Source organism: Mesoplodon densirostris, chromosome 5, assembly GCF_025265405.1.
Source record: "Mesoplodon densirostris isolate mMesDen1 chromosome 5, mMesDen1 primary haplotype, whole genome shotgun sequence".
Classification (NCBI taxonomy): domain Eukaryota; kingdom Metazoa; phylum Chordata; class Mammalia; order Artiodactyla; family Ziphiidae; genus Mesoplodon; species Mesoplodon densirostris.
This window is the reverse complement of record NC_082665.1, coordinates 48,804,822-48,824,553: the sequence shown is the minus strand read 5'-3', so window position 1 is coordinate 48,824,553 and position 19,732 is coordinate 48,804,822. Positions and strand designations below refer to the sequence as shown.

Here is a 19,732-nt window from a genome sequence, read left to right as displayed (position 1 = left end):
AGCTAGGTGGAACCAAGGCCAGAACTAGAGTTCAGTCTCCTGTCCCCACTTCAATGCTCTTTCCCTGCATCCCACAGCTGCCTTCTGCTGGGTTCTTACCAACATTCTCATCCACTACTGGCTTTTCTCTGTTTCTAAAGGCTGAACAAAGTCCAGTTTAGCAGCTGACATTCTATTGATTTGGGTACTTAACCTATAAGAATCATAACAGTATGATGCTTCCATCTCTGCCTATACAGAAAGTGACAGAAAATGGCTCGTTTCTGCTGATTTCTCCCATAACTGGAAAAGAGGCCAGGGATGTTTACATGTTTGATCTTATTCATAAAGTAATCCTGCAGGCTTTTGTATTCTCTCCTAGATCTCCATTTCACCAGCCTGTGACTTGTTGGATTTGCATGTGCCTGGTTGGGAAACCATGTCATCCTTGTATTTCTGAGTCCCACACACCAGTGGCATGGCTGAATGACACATGCTTGCCAGCCATGGCTGTTTAGCGCTTACCCAGTAGTGGCACTTCAAACCACCCAAAAGAAAAAGTATAGGACTTGAGGACTAAAGTCAGAGTCTGTGAAGAGTAAGAGAAGTGTTAAAAACAAAATTCAACCAAGTAAATTTGAAGATTTAATTGACTTTATTCAACAATTTATGAATCAGGCAGCTTTCCATTTAGCAACCAGAAGGGCACTCTGAAGGGTTGTACAAAATGGAAGGGCTTTTTATAGGAAGAAGGGTGGGGCAAGGTAACTATTAGCAAAAGAAAAGAAAATACTATTTTTAGGCCAGGACAACTTCTTTTGGGTAGAAGGGAGTTGCATGGGTTTTAGGTAGATTGCCTCTTCTTCCTCTGGGGGATGAAGTGTGCAGTGCTGACCAGAATATTCCAGACTGGTTGATTGAGATTACATTTCTGGGGAAGGTCAAAACTGCAGTTAAGTCAGGTTTTAAGTCTAGGCTTGGTATCATGGGCTTTAGCACAAGTGATGCCATTTTGGGCCTGTGGTTTTCTCTTTAACAGAGGGAGGAAGATGACAGGAAAAAGCACTCTGTACTATCCCAATTAGTGCTTAAGAGATGGGCTTTGGAGCTGGGCACACATGGGTGTGAATGCCTCCACTTCAGCTGTGAGTCCTTGGGCAAGTGCTTACTCTCCCCTTGCCTTGGGTTTCCTCATCTGTGAGACCCGGGTGGTATCTCCCACCCAGAAGAGTTGTATGGATCAAATCACATCATGAATATGTAAGGTGCTTGCGCAGTACTGGATAAAATACTTTGTTTTTTTAAGGGTGGAAAGATTTGGAGAAAGGCTATGAAGAAGGATCTACTGAAGGCACACGTAGCCTACTAAGCTTCTAGAGGATATAATACAGTTTTACCCTCGAAAAATAGTGGTAAATCCTATCTCAGCAAGCCACGTTATCCCAATGACACAAATGAAAGCACTTTGCATTCCCTTAAGCCATGGACAGAGTAACCACCTAAATGAATCACTTCCCACCCCCATTACCACTAAGAGGAGGGCACAGGAAGAAAACGAATGAGCTATTTGTTCTCACAATGCCTGTGGGATGAGCCACAAGATAGTCAGTGACCACAGAAACATTTTATTCCTACCACAAATAAACAGCAGTTGATTCATGGCTACATACAAGCATTCACCTTGATTTTATATGTTATCTCTTATTCAAATAGCAGAGGGTGTGGGATTGTAATATTAGGTTTCATAAATTAATGTTAATCATAATTATTATTATAACTGTTAATACTAATAAGTCAGTATTATAATGCTGATTAATGCCCATTATAGTTATAATAGTTTCATAAATTAATGTGAAAATATCAGCTTCTGTAGTATACTTAATATATCTGCCTACACGTTAAATAAGACTGGGTGTATAATGTCCCTACAGAGTCCTGGAACTCAAAACAGGGTTATTGTTGTGCTTGTCCTTGTTAATATACTAGCTAGCATATTAATTCAATGTTTATTCGTATTTTTTAATTGGTGAATTATAGTCAGGTCCTCAGAGTATGGATTCTCTTTTTAGCATGAGCCATTATATCTAAGATAATATTTACTTTCCCCCCCCCCCCCCGGTACACGGGCCTCTCACTGTTGTGACCTCTCCCATTGCAGAGCACAGGCTCCGGATGCGCAGGCTCAGCGGCCATGGCTCACGGGCCCAGCCGCTCCGCGGCATGTGGGATCTTCCAGGACCGGGGCACAAACCCGTGTCCCCTGCATCGGCAGGCAGACTCTCAACCACTGCGCCATCAGGGAAGCCCAATATTTACTTTTGAGATTCTAAAAAACGTCTGTTCCTATTATTTCTTAATGAAGACTGCTGGCCACATGAGGGAAGATTATTTTATAATGTAAAAGAATAATAATTTTTAAAAAGCAGGACAAAAGCTAAATTGGTTCCCTCTACCCTTAGGATTGCTACCCCAAACCCTAGCACCAGATTGTGTTTGAGGGACTTAAGAGATAAAATAGCACGCAAAGTAATTTTCAGGTCAGTTTCTTCCAAACAGCAATTTGGAATTCTAGGCATGCCCAGGCCTAATTTACAAATCTCAAAAGCACAGATTCAGTCTGTGGCCTAACCAGCCTTCTAGCCAAGAACTCTCAAAAAATATTTTTAAAGTCAATTCATTAAGTACAAACCCAAACACACTGGAATTTTAAGGGTTTTCATTGGGGTAGAGGAGTTGGAGAAAAGTTTTTTAAAAACCACAAAATTTGCCCATGAATATTGGCAAAAAAAAAAACCCAAAACAAAAAAAACCCAATCACTGTAGATGAACTACTCCTAGCAAAACAATATCACCCAGGCAGGCAGTGCGGGGTGGGCATCATAGAAAATTAAGGCAAAACCACGTTCTGCAATCAAACACTAACTCTTCAGAGAAAAAATCACAACTAATGAATGCAGTAGGGCTTTAAGGTTTTTTTCCTATACACAGATGGGAGAAGCCAATCAAACTGTCTGAGCACAAAAAGTTTCTGTGAAGACTACTTACCACATTTTTGCTATCTATTTATTCTGTCATCCTCTCTGCTCACAGAGGTCAAGCAAGCACCACTGCCATCCGGTGCTGATAGAAATGTGTCAGTGGACTCTTCTCACTCCACACAAAAACCAGGTAAGGAATAAAATGCTGACTCCCTCACTCAGCTCTTCTCCGAAACTTGTAACTGCAAGTAACATGTGCTGCAGCAAAAAAAGTAGCATCCTCACCATCCCCAAAGCATCAGAACCATGCTAACAGTACAGGGGTATTGCTAGATAAACATACCAAAATACTATCTTCAGGAAAATAAAAAGCTCTTTATGCACAAGTTGAATATTAATAAGAACCTCTAACGAGGCACTGATTTAATAATTACTTTATATAATGTTCTGAGGGGCCACAGTGGACAAATGCTGAAGCGTAACGGTGGATTCTAGCTTTCATCATCTACAAGGTTTGTTCTTATGTAATTTATTATAATATCCTTTTGCCTGAAATGATTTATGTTTCTAATTTGAGGCTGTGCTCTATATAATAGGCCAAAATTATGAAGCGATAATATCTTTGCATTGAATAAGAACTCTGTGCTTTTAAAAGGATGCTGTGAAACCAACTCTGATGTATTAATGTCTGGGTTAGAGATCTGTATTGTATCATCACCACTCACTCTCCCTCCCGCCCTGCAGTACATGTACACACACATGCACGCACGTGCACAATTCCTAATATCCCAGGAAGTACTTAAAGCCACGGGGCATTTTCCTGGATTGTCAATTTTACTTGAAGATTCTTAAACCAACATATTATGCAAAGAAAGAGATGAATTTTTAAGCTATAACACAAGACTTAAAAGAAAATTTGGGTTAAGGTGGGCTGCTCCAGGTACCTCTAGCCTTGTCTGCCTTTGTGCAGATTATAAAAAGGTGTCTCTTCCCTTTGCCCTTTAGGCAAACCATTTAGAAAAACGTTCCTTTCCTCTGGGCTGCACCAGGGCTCATGGGTGGGTGAGAGAGCAGAGTGGATGTGAAACTTTGCCTCCCGCTTACAGCTCCCTGGCCAGGTGCCTTCGTGTGGTGACTCTGCTCTCCACGGCCACAGGCTTATTGCTTCTGCCATCAGGGCTATTTTGTTGTAATCGTTTGAGAAGTTCTGAAAGTGTTTGTTTAATTATAATTACATAATAGAGTTGGAGGATAGGGTGGAACACCTACTAAAGGAGAAATTATATGCTTTACCAGCTCAAAGCTAAAATGGTGTAAGATTTGTAGCCTGCAAATCAAAGGCAATTGGAGATAATGAGACACAGAAATGCTACTGTTGAGTCTATATAGGAAACTAAAGATGATAAATTCTATACATCTATGTTCTACTTTTCCTTTCAAAGGGCAGATGTACTGATATATTTTCATCTATACTTAGAGAATATTTTCCCCATACACAAATGTGCTTCATTATCCCTGGGTACGTTACAAGCCCTAATTTAGAAGAATAGCAGAAAGTATTGCAGGCACTTTTCTATAGAATCTATTCTCTCTCATCCAACTGCTACTTGTCAAACATTATATTTTTTTAAAACCCATGATTTTTATAGAGTGAATCCTTATGACCACTTTATCTGTAATATAATCTCCTAGCCACAATCCCAGGCCCTCGTCGCCCACCCTTGCCACCTAGACCCATGCCCCCACGAAGAAAGCCTCTACCACCAAATAATGTCACCGGAAAGCCAGGAAGCGCAGGTACGTCAATCACATACCTTCCTTCTCCCTCCTTGATTTCACTGGCCAAACGCAAGCCCTTCTTGGTGTGATAGCTCAAGCAATGGACGAGCCCTTGGTGTGTGTGACATGTGCCTGTTTTGGCCCCAAAGACCAGACTGTAAATTATAGTTTTGAGGACTCATATCCTGATTCTGGGTGGGTGGGGTGAAAGCAACCATCCATGTCCATCTAGGCCAGTTTGCTTCTTAGATGCTGTGTGCTTGGTGCTGAGACAGAAGCTATCACAGGTTCTTCAAAAAGTGGATTATTTTGGATGAGATGTTTTGTGCTGCCAGCCCACCAGGTGTAATGGAAAATGTCATCCACTCATCATCCTGTCTCTTGAGATAGAATCCTTTACATCTCATTGGTAGCTCCCCTGTCCACCAGCCTTCATGCTGACCCCAGTATTACAGTGCAAGGGGAAAGATTGGGAACTGGAATTCTCAGGGTGACTGAGCAGGGTCTAGCCTGTGCAACAAGGCAGGAGTATATTTTAGAAGTCAAGCTGCCTCTCAGCTTGCTCACATGCCTCTATCCTAGGGCATGTGTTGTCTTCTTCCCATAGAATGACCACTCCGAGTCACCTGGGATACCTGTACTTCATCCTTGTCTTGAAGAGCCTTCTCTAGCTCCCCAAAGTAGACTTAGCATTGCTTCTGTGTTCTACTTTTCCTTGAAACATGCCTCTGTTAGAGCAAACCACTGTTTTATACCTATTTGTTTGTGTACTTGTCTTCCCCTACTATATCATGAGCTCTTTGATGACAGATGACATTTTCTCTGAACTCCCAGAACCAAATCCAGTGTTCATTGAGTGAATCCAGTAATCACTGAGTGAATATGTGAGTGAAATTAAGAATCAGTGAACCTAGTTCAGAGCAAAGATTCACCTCACTTTTCTTAAAGTTTCTTCCAGTGGACCTGCCAGCAGATCAGATCATGTTCCCATTTTTCCTCCCTCTTCCTTCATCTCTACTTCCTAAATATCCTGTAGTCAGAATTAGGATAACAGTGTTAAGGACAGCTGTGAAAGGTGAAACTGATAAGGATTTCTGAGAAAGGGAATGGCTGTCACTCTTTTCACAGGATGAAGGAGGGTGTGGTGATGGAGAAGCTTTCATGATGTAGCAAGGGGACAGTGGCCTCTAGATTGTTTTTCCCATCAGCTGAAGGAGGAATCAGCCTCTCATCCATGCTGATGGTGCCTTCCTGGGTCCAGGTCTAGGGACGTGGCCCCATTGAGGAGACCAGGTTTTACTCATTAATTGTAACCTGGGGCAGCTGTGACTTGAGCTTCTATAGCTTTTAGTTCAGACAGAAAGTGATGCCTCAGTTTCCCCCATGGAAGAGTCAGGGGAACCTTCCACCACAGAGCTCCCCTACAAGGCTTTGTGTCTTCAGTTGCACCTTCACGGCCTTGGTTCCTGCCATATGAAACCTTGCTCACTGCCATCAATAAGTGTAGCTTTGGTATAACTCACCCAGCCTGTGGGATGGTATAAACACATACCACTCCTGAGATTAACTCTGGTGCCCTCCCTGCCCCGTGCTTTCCACCTCTAACTCAAAAGAAATGACTACACTGAAGAGCCAAACACAAATGAGGTCAGTTATACAGATTTGGCCTGATGACCATCACAGAAAGTGCGTACAGAATTCAGGAAATCAATTCAATGTTCTGGGAGTCCTCTGAACACAAGCCTTCTTGCACATGTGCCTCTGAGAACAGTCTTAGGCTACTACGAGGCATCTCCACCTGTCCCCTATCTCCAGATCTACCGAGGCCTCTCAGTCCCGCTCTCCTTGCCAGGATGAATGCTGCTCTGCACCCTCTAAAAAGCTCCTTCGGGCTGCAGTGCAGTGTCTCATGGTTTTCACTCACCCTCTCATTGGGGCCTACTCCCACCAGGACCAGGAGCATAAGTCTGCAGGGGCTGGACCAGCAGCCCATCTGAATGGCTCATCCATGATTCTGTGCTGGGCCACAGTCCTTGGGTCAGTCTTGTACCCCTTGACTCTCTATTGTCTGAGAATGATTCCTTTTCCCAGGAGGACTATAAAACCTAATCTAGCCTCCACTCTATTCTACCCATACTTGCCCAGACCTTGGGATGCATCCTGTTTGGGAAACCTATAGGTGTTTTTAGAGTGGAGGAGACATTGTTGAATATAGCATCTCAGAGTGACACTGTTCTAGCTACAGGCCAGAATCACAGACATTACCTTAGAAACTTCTTCTTCCCCAGCCATCTCCCATGCCTGCCAGTTAAACTGCAGTCAGGCCACTCCATCCCCTTGACATTTCTCATGTAAAACCCCCTTCCATCCAGTCTCACTGCTTCTTACATTGTTCACCTCCTCTGCCCTTGCCTATGCAACTGCTTTAGTCTCTTGATTTCTCTCTCTGCCACCAGCCTTGCAACTTAACTGTTCACCCTCTCCTCATCTGATCATGTTACTTCCCTAGTGAAAATCTTTTAATGGGTCCTTATCACCTAAAAATAATATCTGAATCCATGGTATGCAAGGCCTTTCATGAACTGCCCTTCCCGGCCCCTCCGTACTCTGCTCTCACTGCTCCTGGCACTCTTGGCTCTCACCTCTTCAAATTCAACACGCCACGAGATTTCATGATAATTCAACACGCCACGTGATTTCATGATAATTCAACACACCATGAGATTTCGTGATAATTCAACACGCCACGAGATTTTATGATAATTCAACACGCCACGTGCTTTCATGCTTCCCTGACCTGGTTCTTCCTGCAGCCTCGGACTAGAATACAGCTCTCAGGCTTACCTACTGATCACTTCTCCTCTTTATTGGTACATCCTCTGGGAAGGCATTCCTGCCCTCCTCCCACCCGACACTCATCATCTTTCCCTGTAGACTTGTCCTCTCTGAGACCTTATCCCATGCTTTCACAATATCTATAATGCTTCAGTATAATTTGGCTCACACATCTCTCCCGATCAAGGACACCAGATCTTATTTTCTCTCTAATCCTGGCATATAGTGCCAAGCCACATGGTAAGCGCTAATAAATATTTATTGAGTAAATAAATGGGGAACTCAGCAGGGCTCCCTATAAAGCCTGAATCCTTTGGCTCTACATTACAGGAATCATTTCATCAGACCGAGTAACTTCACCACCCTTGAGGGCAACACTCAGACCTACTGAGGCCCCCTTGGAGAGAACAGAGACAGATAAAAAGCAACCAACAGCTCCTGCCTCAGGAGAAGAACTTGGTTAGTATATCAGTCACTTCCCACTGGATGCTTAACTACGAAATACTAAAGGATTTCAAACTAGAGAGAAAAGAGTCCCAGTTCTGGATCATCTATTTTACTCAATTTTATGATGGCTATGAATTTTTTAATTTAAAAATTATACTTATTTCTAATGTTTTATTATAGAATGTGCTCCTTCCCTTTGCAGACATAGAAGGAAGTTCCCAAGATCTTTAGGAAAGTCTTCCTAAAAAGATCTAGATTAACCAATGCTTCTTACTAAATCGCATGTCATTACTAATTACGCATATCTTAATTTATTAATAAGCATTAGCTACTTGGTTGTAATCTTTGAATCATTATTTATTACACTGAAGGGCACCAGCAGGACACAATTAAAGGCCTTTTAGTGTGGATAATATGTATAGTAATAATAATAATAATTGAAATCAAATTGCAAGGAATTGACTAGGAGGCATATGTATTAAATATTTATAGTTTTACTACTTTTTCATTGTATCTTCCATTCTCAGGTAATATGACTGACTTTAGCTCAAGTCCAACAAGAGAAACTGATCCTCTTGGGAAGCCCAGATTCAAAGGTATGTATGACTGGCTCCAAATCTCAATTTTAACAAAGCTATCTTTGGTGAGTGTATCAGTCAGCTGTTGCTGTGTAATAAACAACCACAAAATCTTAGTAGCATACTCTGAAAAGGATTTATTTCTTATGTGTCTACAAATTGCCTGGAGGTCAGCTGATCTACTATGTGTTTGGCTGGATGGTTCTACTTCTAGCAACAGGTACAGCTGGGCCTCTTATAGGTTGAGCTCAGGTCTGCTCCACATCTGTTCATTTTGGTGCCCAGGATGAAGGACTAACATTGACCCAAGAGAAGCCATTCTCATGACAGTACAAAGTGAAGAGAGGGGGAGTCCAAAAACGTGACCACATTTCAAGCTCCTTCTTGTGTTATACCTGCCAATATTCAATGACTAAAGAAAGTCACATAGCCAACCTCATAACAAAGATTGGGGAAGTATACTCCTTCCATGGATATAGAGAATGTTTTTGAAATATTTATTTATTTGTTTGGCTGCACTGGGTCTTAGTTGCAGCACACTGAATCTTTGTTGCCGCTTGCAGGATCTTCATTGTGGCATGCAGGATCTTTTTAGTTGCAGCATGTAATCTCTTAGTTGCAGCATGTGGGGTCTAGTTCCCTGACCAGGGATCAAACCCAGGCCCCCTGCATTGGGAGTGCGGAGTTTGTTAGAGAATGTTTTTGAACAGTAATCTAATCTACCACAGTAAAAGAGAGATTATATGATATAGAACCCAGTATTTCCTTTTGTGATATGTTTTTCTGAAGTATAAAATTTGATAAATTTCAACATATGTATATACCCATGAAATATCCTCACAATCAAGATAATGAGGGCTTCCCTGGTGGCGCAGTGGTTGAGAGTCCGCCTGCCGATGCAGGGGGCACGGGTTCGTGCCCCGGTCTGGGAGGATCTCACGTGCCGCGGAGCGGCTGGGCCCGTGAGCCATGGCTGTTGGGCCTGCGCGTCCGGAGCCTGTGCTCCACAACGGGGAAAGGCCACAACAGTGAGAGGCCCACGTACCGCAAAAAAAAAAAAAAAAAAAAAAAAAAAGATAATGAATACATGCACCACCTCCAAAAGTTTCATCATGTACCTTTATAATCCCTCCTCCTCACTCCTCCCACCCAACCTCTAGTCCCTAGGTGGCTATATTATAGATTAGTATTCATTTTTGGGAATTTTACATAAATGAAAAAAATACAGTATGAACTTTTTGTGTGTGATTTCTTTCACTCAACATAATTATTTGGAGATTCATCCATGTTGATAAATGTATCAGTAGTTTATTCCTTTTTATTACTGACTAGTATTCTATTGTATGGATATATACTAATTTATTAAAACTGTTCATGACATTTGGGTTGTTCTAATAAAGCTGCTATGACCATTCATGTACAAGTCTTTGTGTAGATATATGCTTTCATTCCTTTTGGACAAATTCCAACAAGGAGAATGGCTAGATTGTATATAAATGGACATTTAACATTTTAAGGAACTGCCAAACTGTTTTCCGCAGCAGTTGTACTGTTTTGCCTTTCTGCCAACAGTATATGAGAGTTCCAATTCCTCCACAACTTTGCCAACACTTGCTATGGTCAGTCTTTTTAATTTCAGCCATTTTAGTAAAGGTGTAGTAGTATCTGATTGTGATTTTATTTTGCATATCCCTAATGACTAAGGACGCTGAACATCCTTTTATGTCCTTATTTGCCATCTGTATATCTTTTTTGATGTGTCTGTTCATTTTTTTTGTCTATTTTTTATGGAGTTGCTTGTTTTTTTATTATTGAGTTTTAAGAGTGTTCATATTTTCTGGATTGAAGACCATTTTCAGATACACACTTTGCAGGTATTTTCTCCCAGTGTTTGGCTTCTCTTTTTTAATTTTAATGAAGCTCAGTTTATCAATTTGGTTTTTTATATATAGATTGTATCTTTTATGTTATATTTAAGAAGTCATTGACTAATCAAAGGTCACAAAGACCTCCTCTGTTTCCTTCTAGAGATTTCTCCTGTTTCCTTCTAGAAGTCTTCTACTTTTACATTTAGGTCTATGGTCCATATTGAGTCAAATTTTCTATATGACACAAAGTATGAATGCATTTATTTTCTCGCTTATGGATTGTTCCAGCATCATTTTAGAAAAATTGTTCCAATTCCAACAATTGTTCCCAATTGTTCCAGCATCATTTTTAGAAAAAACTGTTGTTTCTCCACTGAATTTAATTTGTACCTTTGTCAAAAATCAATTGTCCATATATATGTGGAACTATTTTGGGGTTTTCTAGTCTGTTCCATTGATCTATTTATCTACCTTTCCATCAGTACCACAGTGTCTTGATCACTGGTTTTATAATAAGCACTGTGATCAGGTTATGTTAGTCTTCCAACATTGTTCTTATTTTTTAAAAGTTGTTTTGGTGACTCTAGGTCCTTTTATATTTCCATCAGAATTTTAGAATGAGTTTCTCAACGTCTAAGAAAAGTAGCCTGTTTATATTTTTATTAGAATTACATTGAATCTGTAGGTCAACTGGGAAACATTGACAGCTGTTCAGTATTAAGTCTTATTACCTATGAACATGGTATATCTCACCATTTATTTAGGTGTTCTTCATTTCTCTCACCAATGTTTTGTAGTTTTCCATGTAAAGAAAACCATAAAAGTAGCATTTTTTGTTTCAGTTTCTAATTGTTCATTGCTAGTATATAGGAAAACAATTGTTTTTTGTTTAATGAGCTTGTATTCTGCAACCTTGCAAACCTCTGTAGTCTTTTTGTAGATCCACTGAATTTTCTACCTACAGAATCATGTCATCTGAGGGGAAAGTTTTACTTCCTCCTTTCCAACTTAGGTATCTTTTTTTCTTGCCTTTCTGTACTGGCTAGAACCTCTAGTGAAATACTGAATAGAAATAGTGAAGATAGGTATCTTTTTCTTGTTCCTTATATTATGGGAAAAGCATTCAGCCTTTCACCATTAAGTATGGTGCTTCCTGTAGGTTTTTCATAGATGCCTTCACTGTGTTGAAAAAGTTTTCTTCTATTCCTGCTTTGGTGAGAGTCATTATCAGAAATGAATGCTAGATTATGTCTAATAATTTTTCTGACTTTATTGAGATGCTTATGTGGTTTTCCTTTTTTAGTGTGTTAATGTGATAAAGTAATTGTTCTTGAGTTGTAGGCTACCTTTGCATTCCAGTGACAAATTCCACTTGGTTATAGTGCATTCTCATTTTAATATATTGTTGGATTTAATTTGCTAAAATTTTGTTTAGAATTATATTCAGTGAGGGACATTGGTCTGTAGTTTTCTTTTCTTGTAATGTCTAAGTCAAGTTTTAGTATCAAAATGATGCTGAATTTTTCTTCAATTTTCTGAAAGAGTTTAGAACTGGTGTTGCTTCTTTCCTAAATATTTGTTAGTATTTACCAGTAAAGCCATCTGAGCCTGATATTCTCCTTGTGAGAAGGGTTTTACTTGAAAAGAATGTGTATTCTGCTGTTCTTAAGTGGAATGTTGTATTGGTTTGCTAGGGCTGCCATAACAAAATACTACAGACTCGGTGGCTTAAACAACAGAAATTTCTTTTCTCACAGTTCTGGAGACCAGAAGTCTGAGATCAAGGTATCTTTGGTTTCTCACATTGGAAATTAGGGCTTCACCATAGGAATTTTAGGGAAACACAATTCAGTCCATAACAAGTGTTCTATAAAAATGTCAATTAGGTCAGTTTGCTTGGTTGTATTGTGCAATTCTTTTATATCCTTAGCGATTTTCTGTCTACTGTTCTGTCATTTAATGAGAGAAGAGTACTGAAATCTCTAGCTCTAATTGTGGATTTATTTCTACTTTAACAGTTCTATCATTTTTTGCTACATGTATATTAAAGGTCTGTATTTAGATATAGACCTAAATTACTTAGGGTTGTAATAAACTCCTGAGGAATTGGTCCTTTATTATTATGAAGTGACTTTTTTTGTTTATGGTAATATTCTTTGCTCTAAAATCTAATTTGTTGATATTTATATATCCATTCAACCTTTCTTTTGATAAGTGTTATCATGGTATCTCTTCTTTTCATCCTTTTACCTTAACCTGTTAGTCTGTTTGTTTAAAATATTTTCCCTATAGGTATCATATAGTTGGATCTTGCTTTTTCACCCAGTCTGACAATCTCTGCATTTTATTTTGGGTGTTTAGAACCTTACATTTAACATGATGAATGAGATGATTAGGTTTAAGTCTATCATCATCTTGCTATTTGTGTTTTATTTGTCCCATCTATTCTTTGTTCCCTCTTTCCTTTTTTTTCAGCCTTCTTTTGGACTGAGTATTTTTATGATTCCATTTTATCTTTTTTTGTTGTCCTACTCCTATAACTTTTTTGTTTTGTTATTTTAGTGATTGCTTTGGGGTTTATAGAATGTGTCTTTAACTTAACACAGTATCTTCCAGTGATATCCTACAACTTCACAAATAGTGTAAGAACTTTACATTAGTATAGCAGCTTTTCTCTCCTCCTGGCCTTTGGGCTATTGTCATTATAGTTTACTTTTACATGTTACATACATCACACTAAATTGTTAATATTTTTGTTTAAACAACAAATTGTCTTTCAGAGAGAATTTAATAAGAAAAATACTGTGTATATTTACCTATGTAGTTACTGTTTCAAGTGCTATATTTCCATCCAGCATCATTTTCCTTCCACCTGAAGGACTTTCTTGAATCTTTCTTGTAGAGTGGGTCTGCTGGTCATGAATTCTTTCAGATTTTGTATGTCTAAAAGGTATCTTGCTTTTTTTGTTGTTCTTTTGCTTTTGTTTTTTTTAAAGATATTTTCATCAGTTATAGCATTCTAGATGATAAGGTTTTTTGTTTTGGTTTTTGTTTTTTAGTAGAGAAATACATTGCTCCACTGCCTTCTCACTTGCATTCTTTCCAATGAGAAATCTGCCATAATCCTTCTTTGTTGTTCTATGTATAACATGTCTTTTCTTGTCTGCCTCCTTTAAAGATCTCTAGAAATTTAATTTGGGTCTTTTTTGTAGCTTCCATTTCTTAACTCTCGACCATGTGGATTATAGTGATGATAACTGTTTTACTGTCCTTGTCTGATGATTGTTACAGCTATCCAAGTTTCAGGTTGGCTTCAAATGATTTATATTTCTCCTCATTATGGGTAATATCTTCCGGTTTATTTTATCCAGTTGGGAATATTTTTATTCCTAAAATATTCTTGTATTTTATTCTGGGGTGCAGTTTAAATAACTTGAAACCACCTGATCCTTTTGAGTCAGGATTTTAAGATTTATTAGGTGGGACCAGAACTGTGTTTAGTGTAAGGTTAATCATTCCCCACTGCTGAGACAAGACCCTTTTGAGCACTGTTCCCAACGCTCCATAAATTATGCAGTTTAAACCACGCTCAGGGGGACCAAATTACTTTTGGATATTAGCATAAACTAAACCTATTTAGAAAAGTAAATCAACAATAACATCCATATCATGTATCCCAAAGATAGGGTTCTGGATTTTCACAAATTCAAACCATCCACATCATTGCTTTCATCCATCTGCTTATAGTATTAGATCAAATGTCCTCAAACAGATAATTTTATTTATGAGTTTACCTCCACCTTTTTTCCAAGCTCAAAAAAAAAAAAAAAATGCTCAATGTCCTCTCTGTCTTAGGTCCTCATGTGCGATATATCCAAAAGCCTGACAACAGGCCTTGCTCCATCACTGACTCTGTCAAGCGATTCCCCAAAGAGGAGGCCACAGAAGGGAATGCCACCAGCCCACCGCAGAACCCACCTACCAACCTCACTGTTGTCACTGTGGAAGGGTGTCCCTCCTTTGTCATCTTGGACTGGGATAAGCCACTCAATGACACTGTCACTGGTAAGATCATGGCATGTGGACCATCACTACGGTGGGAATCATTGATAGTGCGATGCATTGGGAATGTGGTACCTTGATTCAAACTGTGGCCTGTGAGGCATATCTTAGGAACAGCAAGTCCCTGCAGAGTTCTGCTGTCCCTGTAGTACATGATTGTTAAAAGCATCATAAGATGCGAAAAGATCATCTTTGTCCTGGTTATGGTCTCCCTGTTAATTTAGCAGATCTCTTTAAGTTGCATACCTTCCTTCTCCTCTCAGAACTGTTTTTCACAATGTGAAGGTATATCTAGTCTTTTCATTACCTGAAAATCACAGATAACATATGGGAATTTGCCACTGCTGATATGATTTAAACCTGTTTTCCTTTCACCATCCCAATTTCTAGGTTGACCTAGAATTTTCAAGCAGGCTAAAAGTTATTTCAATCATTTTAGGAGAATTGTTTTAATTTGGTCAATTTTCTGCTTATGTCAGGAAATTTTGATTCTGCTGTCACTCATCCAATTTCTCTAAAAATGACTATGAAAAATAGAAACCCTGAGTCATTCTTTGAATTTGTTATATGGGATTTAAATTCTCTGTAGTGAACAGGATAGTCAAAGTAGAGGGGAGGGGTGGGAAGACTAACAACCCAAATCAGCTAGAGGATGTAGCAAAGAGCGTGAGGACACGAGGTTCCTGCTGCCCGTGTCCCCGCCACCGTGTGCCTGGGGTGGGTAGGCAGAATAGAGTTGCCCACTAAGAGGCTGTCAGGAAGAGTAGAGAGTGGTACACAGGGCGAGGTGAGGAGTGGGGAGATTCCAGATCTGCCAAAAAAGTTTTCTATGAATAAAGGAGAAAACAGCAGCTATTTCTCCTCAGACAAAACCGTTTGGTCTGGGCAACTTCCAGTGTAAGCAGCTTATCTTTGCTTAGCTGGCTTTTTAAATTTTTAACCATATTTTGCGAATTTCCTTTCTTATGCAAAGCTTGCCTTTGTTTTGAGAAAGAACCAGCCACTGCCCATGGTTCCTGGGGATTTGACTAGACTTGCTTCTTTACTTGGAACTATGCCAGTAGGTATTATCATCCCAATATCTAAAAATCAATCTCTAAGTAATGATTATCTACATGTATTAAAAAGTTTAAAACTCTCAATCCATATGCAGTGCTAATAAAGAGTTCCTGTGATAGTAGTCTGAGGCTTCATTCTCACAAGACCAAATGAACTATAAAATTTCACTTGCCTTAAAAATACAGGACATCAGGTTGGAATTGGTTAATCTAATATGTTTAATAATCTAATATAGATTCACTTGGGTATGTCAATAGTATCTGATTTAACTATTTAAAGTAGGATTTTCCTTTCATCATGTAACTTTTTTAAATTATATAAACCTGTAATTTCAAAGAATCATGAATAGGATATACTTTATCTAACCAACTAGTTTTATAACATTATTATTATTATTAAATGCTAACGGGCTGCTTGAGATCTTTCACTAGATACTGGACTTATGATAACAATTTTCATGGATAAGGACCACATCTATAACTATTATATTTTATAAATAGAAATAAGTCCATATTTAACCATTACTCACTTAGTCTATATTTCAATGTTGGACCATATGCCCTAATGATCTGTTCTATTTTTTCCATTTTTGTTTATTTTTAGTGTTCCATTAAATACCACTTGATTTCAAATGTAATCTTTTATAAACCAGCAGCTCAGATAATACAGAGATTAATTCTCATGTCACTGGAAATGGTTTTTCAAGAAAGAATTAAGAAAGATAACAAAAAGAGAGTGAAACATATTCTTCATTCCCCAGGTTGACTTCTGTCAGTACTCTTTCTTTTAATTGATAGGCATGTATTCACCTCTAGTAAATGCATCCAAATTCAGATGCTTCTCCATATCCCTTCTACACTAAAGTAGAAATAGATACACCATAGAGATTGGCCACAGCCTGGGTCCTTGGACAACTTAAATTACTTATAAGGTGTCATTTTGTGATACATCAAGAGCATGCTGACATAGATTTAAATCCCAGACCAACTGTGTTCTAGATAATGCAACTTGGATCTATAATTAGCCTCTTTGAACTTCAGGGTTTTTTATGTATAATAATAATAATTCTTATTGCTATCAATTTATTGTGAGTATAAGACTTAACAGAGAGTAGTATCACCATTTGTTATTTTCATGCTGTATTGACCAGACAGTGCTGTTCCCAATATTTATAATAAATAATTATGTTCTAAGTGAATTATCTCATAATAGGGCAATAAAACCCTCTGAGGGGGAAAAAACAGACCAAGTATTGTGTCAGTTCTTTGTAGATTTTCTTATATCTTTACTATTAATGAAATTATTTTTTAAATCCCCTATTTAGAATAAGAAATATGGACGCATACTTTTTTGTTATTGGTGGTAGATTTTTATAATGTTCGTGGATTTATGAAAAGCTATTATCACTTTAAAGCATTAAAAAGGAAAGATATATACATTCTAAGACAAGAATTCTGAGAAAAATTCTAAATATCTTTTTAACCATGAAGGTAACTTCTAGATCCATTTTGAAAACTCCAGTCTTTCAGGACAAAAATTGTATTAAATTAACATTTAAAACTTGAGTCAAAAGAAAATTAGAAAAGATGTGCTATAAGTGTTGAAGTATACTAAAAGGCTAAGGTGATATTAAAAAGAGTATCACACAGTCGATGAGGAATGACCCAAACAAAGATGTTTTTTGAAGGTGATTGCTTTCATGGATAACCAGCTTGAGTGTCACATAAATTGCTCCTTTGGTGACTAAACAGCACTTGAATCTTTCCAATTGGAATCTCTCAAATTTTTGTGATCCTAGTTTCAAGACACAACTCGGGGTTAATAAGGAATAATAAAAGATATAATAATAATAGGTACCACCTGTTGAGCAAAATACATGCAAAATACTATAGGCACTTTCCATATGTTCCTTCTTTAATCCCTACAAGCAACACTCTGAAGAGACACTATGGACATTTTACAGATCATAAAACTGAGACTGAGATACAGGCAAGTGGCTTGGTCTGTCTCTTTCCATTAAGTCATGCAGTTTCCATTTTTTAAAAATCAATTTTACTTCCATTCTAATTACTCTGATCTTTTTCTAGTAAATGTCCTTTCACAGCTGAGGAAAAGATATAAAACGAACATAATTGAATTTGGGATCCTACCTCTCCCTCTCTTTCCACACTCCTTTAGAATAGAAAGCCAACTGAGACATAGGTTGGGAGCAGAGAGTCTGAGGAAGGAATCTTAAATATGGGCCATTAGTCCTTTAATAGCTGCACTAATGTGTCCAGATACAATGACCATTGCCTTCCAGTTTAATTTCAAATTTTCAAAAGGATGGTCATAGGAAATTACTCAGAAAAAGTGATCCTCCTTTTTGGCTTTTTAAAATTCATCAGTAAAGATCCTTCCCAAATTAAAATTGGTGATTATAAGTCTCCATGAGTTACTCTATAATTTCAGTTTTATTTCCGATGTCCATCTCCTACCTTTGGTCTCAGTGCTAACAGCAGAAATCCCCAGTAACTTGCCAGCTCCTTTGCAACCTTCCCACTTTCCCTGATGCCCACCACTTGTGTATTTCTTCATACTGATGGAGCTGTTTTTGAGTAGAGTTTTGTTGGTTGGTTGGTTGGTTGGTTGTTGTTTTTAGTTTGATTTTTTTAACCCTCTGTGTGATCTTGTCACATGCATTAAACTGAACCCCAACTGAGAGCAGGGAAAGTAAATTATTAAATTATATTCTCTTATTCTGAAAGTCTCTTTCTTTTGAATAGCCCTATAAATTCATAGAAACCTGCCCTTAAGTTAAATTTATGCAGATCTCTATGAAGACTTTAAGGGCATAATTTTTTTTAATTCAAGGATAATTATCAAGGGGGTATATGTTAGCAGTATGTACAAAATTTATGTAACTTACATAAGCAGTAGGTATCAAAATCCCATAATTCTGTAGTTCAAAATAATGAACTATAGAAAAGTATAGTTCATTGTTCATTATTTGATTAACTGTTATTTGCTGCTGTGGTCTTCAACTCAGTTTTTTGCAGCAGTACCATGTAGTCAGTGACGTTTTCCCCAGCTATATTGTGAAGCCCCATGAGCAGGAAATGTGCTTCTACTGAAACACTGCTCCTCATACAGTGTTTTTTACAAAGCCACACTGGGCTTTCCAGCAATGGCAGACGATCCGACTTACCCAACAAAATCATAGGTTATCCATAACCAACGCTACCATAGGAGCATCAACAGTCTTCATAGTTACCAGACCTTTCCTGCTCTGGTAAAGAGAAAACAGAAATGGTCAGTGAGCAACTCCCCAAATGCTTTGGGACCTTCATCATCCTCTGACAGTCCCCATTTGGAAGTAGCTAATGTGTACGATCAATACGTCTCTAGACCTGCAATCTTGTTGCTCACTTTTATGAGAGTTGACTCTTATGCGGTTAGCTTCGAGAACATTCAGTCCACCAGAGCATAAAGACAAGTATCTGTTGGCTTTTTTTGCTTTTCAGAATATGAAGTTATATCCAGAGAAAATGGGTCATTCAGTGGGAAGAACAAGTCCATTCAAACTACAAATCAAACCTTCTCCACAGTAGAAAATCTAAAACCAGACACAAGGTGAGCCACCAGTGCTATTACAGGTGAATTCTGAGAGTGAAAAAAATCATTAACAAAGGAGTAAAATGACATCATCCTTCTCTATCTTAAGGGAGGGTCTAGTTTGCATTTCATTCTTTGGCTTTCCATACACAGCACTAGATACCCCTAGAGTCATGGTTTACAAATATGCAAGTTATTGGTGGGGATACAAGAGCTGACAAGATGGTCTTGTAAGTTAACAGTATAGCTGGGAACATTGAAAGATAGAAGGCCATTAATATCAAACATTGATATTAAATACCAAAATTTAGAGGAGGAAAAGTCTATAGACCAGAGACAACTGGAGTGTGGATGGTGTAAACTAGATTTGAAGCACAGAAGAAGTTGCCTGGCATGCTGGAAGGAGAGGGCAAGGAAGCAAAAGCCATGTGACAAATGGAGGTGAAAGTTTGTAATAGTTAATGCTTAGTATAGCTACAGACTAGTCCCAGACACAGTAACCCTTTGCTTTTGGGTTTTTTTAATATAGACCAATGAGAATAGATTTTTGAAA

General features: G+C 38.4%; 1 protein-coding gene across 25 annotated transcripts in view; it reads left to right on the top strand.

Annotated features, from left to right (window-relative positions):
- ABI3BP (ABI family member 3 binding protein) overlaps positions 1-19,732 on the top strand; it is a 457,010-nt gene that overhangs the window by 411,723 nt on the left and 25,555 nt on the right. For all 25 annotated transcript variants that reach the window (XM_060098691.1, XM_060098690.1, XM_060098704.1 and 22 more), the window contains 6 exons: positions 3,070-3,147; positions 4,650-4,754; positions 7,902-8,030; positions 8,546-8,614; positions 14,320-14,529; positions 19,089-19,197. In XM_060098691.1, the coding sequence (XP_059954674.1) occupies positions 3,070-3,147; positions 4,650-4,754; positions 7,902-8,030; positions 8,546-8,614; positions 14,320-14,529; positions 19,089-19,197 (700 nt within the window). The remainder of the gene's footprint in view (positions 1-3,069; positions 3,148-4,649; positions 4,755-7,901; positions 8,031-8,545; positions 8,615-14,319; positions 14,530-19,088; positions 19,198-19,732) is intronic.